This window comes from Cynocephalus volans, chromosome 1 (assembly GCF_027409185.1).
Source record: "Cynocephalus volans isolate mCynVol1 chromosome 1, mCynVol1.pri, whole genome shotgun sequence".
Taxonomy (NCBI): domain Eukaryota; kingdom Metazoa; phylum Chordata; class Mammalia; order Dermoptera; family Cynocephalidae; genus Cynocephalus; species Cynocephalus volans.
In genome coordinates this window covers 237,210,957-237,219,230 of record NC_084460.1, presented here as the reverse complement: position 1 = coordinate 237,219,230, position 8,274 = coordinate 237,210,957, and the positions used below count along the sequence as shown (strand labels likewise).

Genomic DNA, 8,274 nt, shown 5'->3' with positions numbered 1-8,274 from the left:
TGTCACAGTGACAGATAATCCTTTTTTAGGTATATAATGTCCTCACAGAGTGCCTTTAGCAGGATTTATTGAAATATTGGTGAGCACTACTATAAAACAGAGACCGGAAGTAAAGCAGAGGTTCAAGTCCAGACAGTAGCTTGTCTGTTTTGTTTCACCTGTGCTTATATATACATAGCTAGGGCCATGGCTGGCCCCATCCAGACACTGCATGCAGAGCATAAGTCAAGCAGGACGTGGCTTGCAATGGTATTCTTAATGTCATTTCTGGAAAAGTAGCTGACTTATGTGGCAATCACAGAATACATAAAAGCATTTGCTCTTGCTGATTTTTACCTCTTGTAAATGAAGAAACAAAACTCAGTGTCATGGAAATATGTCAGAAGACTTGGGTTCTAATTCCTGTTCTGAAGGTCGCACGAACAGGCAAGTTCTTCCACCTGATTGGACCTCCATTTCCTTATGTGAAAACTGAGGGGATTGCATTTGACTGGAGTCCCCACAAAATGCCAACAGGAGCCAGAGCAGGCAGTCCTTAAGATGATAAAGGTATCCGATCCCAGGACTCCTGTAGGGTGCGAAAGTCTGTGATAAAATGGAAAATCCCTGCCTCCTACTGGGGACAATCAGTCCTCAGCTACAGTCAATTGTCTCCAGGTAGCAACGCAGTCCATATGTTGACATATGGTCAAATTTTTCAAGAAAATACAGAAATTCAGATTTTTATTTCAAATATTCTGGTTTTTAAACGTTGGCAACTAACAAAAACAAAAACACCTGCAAAGTCCAAATGATCATATGTGTGGGTGGGAATGGGCCTGTTGCCACCATTTTGTGACCTCTGACTAGAAGCCTCTGAAGTCTCCCCTTGCTCTGTGGTTCTACTGGTGGGTGGAGGAGAAGGGAGGTCCTGTGACCACACAGCACGACTCTATTTAATCTTCTTTTCACTTGGTTTCATTAACATATGAATACAGTAGGGAATCAGAGCAACCACAGCCAGTGGGATGGATGCACTTTTACAGAAAGACAGCACATAAAATAAATGCTCTGCGTGAGTGGGGATCTTGACGTAATGGTAGAGCTGCAGTGCGGTCAGCGAGGTCATGGTGCAGAGCAACCGGAAGCTCAGCTTGTAGCCGTTTTCCCCTCGGCAGCTTGTCAGGAACATGTCTGAGTTGATTGCAAAGCCCAAGCCAAAAAGGACCCCGAGATTTCTCACGAGTCCAGCAAAAGGCGTGGTGTCAATGTGGATCCAGTCGGGGTTGGCACACCACTTTTTGGCTATGGGCACAGACCACAGCAGGTCAATGTCGAGCAGTCTGAGGAGCAGGTAAAAGCCAAGTGCAAACAGGAAGAGGAAGAGGTTGGTCTTCACGTATGTGCTCAGGCTGGCCGTTTGGATGCCTGGAGTGTGTTCAAAGGCCTCTGCCACCAGCATGCCTGGGGGTTGGAAAGAGACACTGACTGGTGACTGTGTTCCCTTGAGCCCCTGGGGAATCATTCCTCTATGCGTTAAAGAATTTAGCCATAGTTTTCAATGATACGGGGCTTTAGACACCTAGGTTCTATGAATTTTCTAAAGCCTTTTTTAGGCAGAGACTAAAAACATGTTTACCCTGTGGTCTTTTTGCTTTCTATATTAGCCCAGAAGGATCATTCAGGAGTTGGTGGCACTGACTGACAACCCATTTTATAGGCAGAGCACTGATCTAGGTGCTTGCAAGTAAAATTTCATTTTCCATAGCCAATTAACTTAGAGAGCCATTGAAAGGTATGTGGGAGCTGAACAGTGGAAACTCAATCATACTGAACGCCACTTTGGAAATACAAAGCAGCTGCTAAATGAAGTCCATAGCCCTGTAAGAAACACTTCAGATGTTTCAGAGAAAGTGGCATGATGTGCAGGTTGGAGGATCATTCTTAAGTCCCCCGAACCAAGACACAAGCACACTGCCTGAAGTGATGGTTTGGGAGTCAGGCTTAGCTCCAGTCACTCTTCAGAAAAGCCCATCTCACTAAGCAGTCATGCATTTATACCACTGAGTGAGACTGTGCCATTGTGTCTGTGGAGACTACGAGAGGTGTGTTGAACCACGTAAGCTCCCAGGGTAGCATTTAGTGCCAGTGACTTGACCGAATTACCTCTGAAATTGGAAAACTGTTTACCAGGGAAAATCTAACACCATAAAAGAAATGAAGCTAAAGCTTTCAAATGACTTAACTAAAGGTAAGTGATCATATTTACCACCAATTACTCCAAGAATAACTTGATGAGGAAAATGTGTTGCTATGAATACTCTGGAGATGCAGACACTGATTTGAATCAACCAAAAAAGACTCCAAAGAAATGACCAGGTCAGTCTACGATGGAAGAATAGATACAAGTGTAAAAAGCAGAGAAATTGTATCACTCATAAAATTAGGGGGGGGGGTGACACCAGATGATCCTTCTCAGAAGAATCTTCTAGCTGTGACATAACGTACTTCTAGAGTCTTTTTTCAAAATGTTACCACGTGCTCTATAGGATTTGAAAAGAGGTTTCTATATTTCTCAATGCGTTAAATTTAACCAGTGCTATGTCCTGAGATTTTAATAAATGCTAAAAGGAAGCCATTTTTACATCCTTGAAATAAGGATAACCATTTTAATGGAGTAGGGGAAATTTGAGTTGGGTGAATTTGTAACATCCAGAATGATCACAAATGAACCATAGACTATATTTTTACTCCCTGTCATGTGTGCTTCCTCTTTACTCTTCTCTCTCAACCTTTCTTTGTTGGAGGAAAACTCACTGGAGAGGCAGCTGCCACTCAGCTGAAAAGCTCATGAGCATTCCATCAAAGGCAAGTTTTCATTAGGTTCAATTTCACAGACTTTCAAGAGTTCTGGTTCCTTGTTTTTTGAGATACAGAAAATAAGGAACAAGGAAATTAACTTATAGGTTATATGCTTTGGATTAGAAGCAGCAATGTGCAAAAAGTGTCTAAAAATATTAAAAATCCAAGCAATACTTATCATTTTCAAAAGAGAGTTAACAGTATTGAGTCCTAGGAATCCTTGAATAGTTCGTTCCCGGTAATCAGACCAAAATTTGGTTATAGAAAGACCAAACAATAGAGAGAAATGAGACTTTCAAAGAGGAAGTAAGCAGGAATTATCCATGTGGAAGAAAAATAAATAAAGATTGGTAATGTTAAAGTAAGGAGTGGGCACACAATACATTTTTTAGATGAAGGAAATATTGTAGTTATAAAAATCGAAAAGGAGTTTCGAGAATTTTTTTTTTTTTAGAAGAAACACCTATTTTTCAGATTTGGTAATTGGGGGAAGGAATGAACTAGAGAGAAGAGGAGAGGCTTATCTAGATTCCTACTTTGAAAATTGTCTATTGTTAGAAAATGCTAATTTCTTTAAATTATAACACTTTCTACTGCTGTTGTTGTTGTTGTGGGTTGGAAAATGAAAATGTTCAGGCATGCAGGTCACAGTCTCATTAGAATACACTTTAAAGATGCCCAAATTCCTTTGGTCATTTGTTTTTGTTTTAATTTTAATTTATCAATATATAATATAGTTGATTTTTGTGTTGGCCATTTGTTTCTTATATCTTTCACTACTACTTCAGAAAGTAGAATATGTGATGGATCTTGGACATTTTTTATTTAAGAAGAGCTTTTACATAATGGTATATGATATAGCATTTTTAAAAAGTTAAACAACAAATCTTATCTCAGGTAGCCTAATAATTTATGACTAAAGTGATGGTCAGGTTTCTTTTAATGATAGTTCAAGGGTTTTAGGAAAAAAGAGAAGGAAACAGCCCAATTCCTACAAAATTGGAGTAATCTTAAATTAAAGTTCTATACCTTTCTAAACATTAAGAAATTTAGTAACATATCTACTAAAATTCAAGTTTAAGTTTGCCTCTAGAATACATTAATTAAAAAGGTTGTATAGTCTTTAAAGCTAGAATACATGTTATCGATGTCAGAAGCATTGTCTATTCAAAGAAGGAAGCATGATTTTACTAAATAAGCTGATGTATTTAAGGGGAATGATGATTCTCAAAACTCTCAGTTAATCTTAAAGCGAGGAAATGTGCATGCAAAAATATTTTCTTATGTAATTTTTGATGACTTGTTTATGAGCTACCAAAATGATTATTTTATTTTGGAAACCCAAAGGCACATTTAGCAAGTCATTAATCAGTTAAACATTTCCAATCCTATCTAGTGGCAATAGTTGTGAGCTAATTAAGACATTATCTTAAAGCACAATATTAATTTTCTATTCATTTTTCTCTCTTGGCTATGATAAAATAGAATAAGCACAATTCATTCAACAACTTAAACACACTAAAATGAATTTTTAGAAAAGACTTTTGGTATTTGAAATGGTCAGATTGCAATGCTACAGAAACTGGAGCAGAGCTGACCTGTGCAGAGTGATAGAGAACTTATCCATCCGACTGACAGTGTGGCTCAGGACAGCTGTTACCATGACGTACCAGACACACGATGAGCCCATTGCATGGCCAGATGGACTTCCTGCAACAACAATGTGTACATTCATTTGAAAGGGGGTAAACTATCAAAATCAGAGATGGACAACAGAACTGCATATTCACCATGAAAATTACAAATAACTCAGGGAAAAAACACAGGGCACAGGCTGTATTTAATGTTTAGAAATAGGTAGAAATTAGGAAAATTGAGTCAAACTGAATCTCAAAAATACTATTTCAAAAATTTTCCTCAAATTTTCAAGCTCATTGAATTCCAGAAATCATTATATTCAATGCTAATTAAGAACTCATGCTGTTCTACCAAAATCTGCCACAGCCCTACTTATTCTTCATATCTAATTGTTTTTTGGGTTTTTTTTTAAAGATGACCAGTAAGGGGATCTTAACCCTTGACTTGGTGTTGTCAGCACCACGCTCACCCAATGAGCCAACCGGCCATCCCTATATGGGATCCGAACCCGTGGCCTTGGTGTTATCAGCATGGCACTCTCCCGAGTGAGCCACGGGCCGGCGCCTCTAATTGGTTTTTTTTTGTGTGTGTGTGTGTCTTTTTGTGACTGGCCGTACCGCACTCAGCCAGTGAGCGCACGGGCCATCCTTATACAGGATCCGAACCCGTGGCGGGAGCACTGCTGCTCTCCCAGCGCCGCACTCTCCCGAGTGTGCCACAGGGACGGCCCCCCTCTACTTGTTTTTAATTGACAGGAATATCAAAGTACTTGTATGGGATCTTGAATCAGTTTATTTTCCTTGGGCTGAAAAGTCACATTCTAAAGGATGCTGTTGCTATGCCTGTGGTTTACTGACTGACTTACAAATGACTTAAAATGTACAAGTAGCTACCCCTGCAATGAGAATCTTTGTTATGAAATGGGGGACAAGGAGAAGCTGTGAATGGGGCATTAATCCTGGCAAAAAAAAGCCTGCAAATAGGCAGCCCTTCATCTCCAAGAATGTCTTTTCCTTGCTGCTTGATTTTTTTTTTTTTTAAATCTCTTTACTTAGATGTTCTCCCTGATTTTTCACTTAGTAGACATCCCTTCAGGAGACAACAGTCTCCTTTTAAAAAACAAAACACTAGTCCCTTTTTTGTTAAAAAAAGACAAACCTATTTCTTATCTGCAGGAATTTTTAGAGACTTTTATAGGCTTTAGTGAATTGTAAATCTCCCAAGGGTGAATATAGAGTGCAGCATTTTTTTTTCCTCTCTTTTTTCCCCCCAGAAAATGTCTCATAAGAGGGAACACATGCTGGGAAGTGCTAGGATAGACCAAAATAGCATTTCAATTGTGTCAAAGGTTGTCCATCCATCCATCTATTCATCCATTCTTCACACATTGGTTTTGCAAAGATAAAATACACATCATCACTGCCCTGATAGAACACACAGTCTAATAAGCAGCCAGATGTATAAAGGACTAATTATAGTACAGTGTGAAAAGTGAGATAAAAGACATATGTATGCTTTTTTGAGAATGAAAAAGAAAGCTATTTAGGAAACTCATTAGGAACTTACACATTAACTATATTCAGGGCTAGTTTCAATGGATGTCAAATTGCAAGATTTTATGCTATGTAACAAACTGTGGTGAAGTCAATGTAGCAATACATTCTTAAGAAATAAAACAACATATAATTTTTCTTTACTTAATTCAAAAAACCTTTTTATAGTCTTACTCAACTTTCATGGGAAAGATTTTACACTCATATAGAATCTTACTTATGTAAGGAAGTGGCCCAAGAAGCTTTATATTATATACTACACATACAGGAGAAAAAAAGAAATTTTAAAGAAATTGTTCTAAGGTTAGACAATATTTATTTATTGGCAGTAGTAACATCAAGAAGTCCTTACCTTTATTACAGAAAACTTTATTCTTTCCTCATTCATGAGATTCTCAGAATTGCTATAATAACTTTGAAAGTTGCTCAGCCGCAGATAAATGAGTATTTCTAGAATCTTAATATTGTTCTTTGAGAATTTGTTCGAGCTAACTGAATTCTGTTTTAGTATCAACCCATTACATTTTTCCAAAAAAGTAAATGCCCAAATACAAAATCATCTGGGGAGTATTCTCCCAACCTACCCTTTCAAAAATAACAAAATGGAATTTGATTATTCATAAAACTTCCTTCCTTTCTCATTAGCAATTTTGATGCTTTTGAACTTTTAGCATCCTCACCCATGACATTTTCTTTAGTACCCAGCCTAGTGTCATATGAGGTATTAGTTGATGATCACACATATAATGACTCCTGCTGGAATATCTTCAGTCGCTTGAGGCTTCTGTAATTGCTTACCTGGACCTGTTTCACATGTAGTGGGGAACTGTTCAAGGCATGGGCTTGAGTGATTTGGGTAAATCTGAGTTTCTTGGACCCACCAATAAGGCCGATGACCAAATAATATCCTGTATTTAAAGAAATATAAATATTCATATATAAATATATATAAATACACAACTGTTACTAAATTGGAGACTAGCTATTTTCTCCTATAAAAAGGACTCAAGCAGAGGGTCAGTGGGGAAAGCTTATGATTAAGAGACTTTGAAAGAACTTGGGTTCTGGTCTCTCACTCATTATAGAGGCTGGTAGTCATATAAGGTTTTGGCACGCTAGATTCCCGTAAATGCAGGGACTTTTTTCCTCGGGTGGGGGGATACTATACTATGGGTGCTTTGGATATTTATACTAGGAATATCAAAGTGACCTCGGTATCATCAGTCTGTTCGTTACAGGGCTGCTTATTTAACTAACTTCTAGTTAATCACAGAATATGTGTTATAGAGTTTTAGAGTTTACTTAACAATTCAGTTAAAGTATACATTTCTATGCTTTTTGTAAGTTCTATTTATGAATCTGCTGTTTCAAATTAACTGGTATGTTTGAAATATTTTCCAGGTAAAACTATATACATCTGAAATTTGATCACTAAGCCAAAGCTACAAATTTAAGAATAAGTTTTAGGAAAAATGAAACAAAACAGAATCTTACCATTTAAATATAAGATTGAACCAATCCCCAACGACTGCTACCCATATCATCTTGGTTCCAACTGTCTGATTAAGTTGAAACCAAAGTGGAAAATAAATAGAAAAGATATTCCGGGGGTCTCCAACATTGGACATAAAATTTAGAAAATCGTAGTAAGCTCGGTAGTCCTTCTGCAAATGCTGAATTACGAGTACTCCATTCCTATGAAGGAAATCCATCTTGAAAAAGAGGCAATTCTAAACATAGAGCACTTGTAGCTGAAGCACTCTGAATCCCACCGTTTTTATACTGTACCCTTATGGCGTGTCGAGACATTACTGTGACATGTGATGCTGACCATTTGTGGAAAGGGCACATTGGTCCTTCTCTGTTAAAAAGCTCATCTGTTTATGATTTTAATTAGTGGGAAAGTACATGCTGATCTGTGGCAATCTGAGGGGAAATTTGGATAGAAACACAATGAATTTCTTATGCAACCTCTCTTTTGTGTGAACAGTTGGATCATGTTTGCTTGAAATTTTTTGCACAGTTCATTTCCTTCAAGGGCAGACATTAGCAATTTCTATGCTTGGCTAGAAGACTATGCAAACAATTATTGCATGTCAAATAACCCTTACGGCCGTGCATTTTAATTTAAGATAGATTGCGGTCTCTGACTCTTTTATTGGGTCTTTGAGGAAAATGGTTGAATAAATATCTGGGCATGAAAAAATTATATACCAGATTGTTTTCTGACCACAGACTTTAA

The 8,274-nt window shown here is 37.7% G+C and overlaps 1 protein-coding gene across 2 annotated transcripts; it reads right to left on the bottom strand.

Annotated features, from left to right (window-relative positions):
* Positions 1–931: 931 nt before the first annotated feature.
* Positions 932–7,744, bottom strand: G6PC2 (glucose-6-phosphatase catalytic subunit 2). 2 transcript variants are annotated; one of them, XM_063079259.1, is made up of 5 exons: positions 7,527–7,744; positions 6,831–6,940; positions 4,440–4,551; positions 2,249–2,364; positions 932–1,443 (listed from the first exon to the last, which is right to left on the bottom strand). In XM_063079259.1, exons 1-5 carry the CDS (start codon positions 7,742–7,744, stop codon positions 932–934), a joined length of 1,068 nt encoding a protein of 355 aa, XP_062935329.1. The 2 variants fall into 2 exon arrangements, with proteins under 2 accessions (XP_062935329.1, XP_062935331.1); XM_063079261.1 differs by lacking the exon at positions 2,249–2,364 and having other exon boundaries at positions 1,419–1,443.
* Positions 7,745–8,274: the final 530 nt, after the last annotated feature.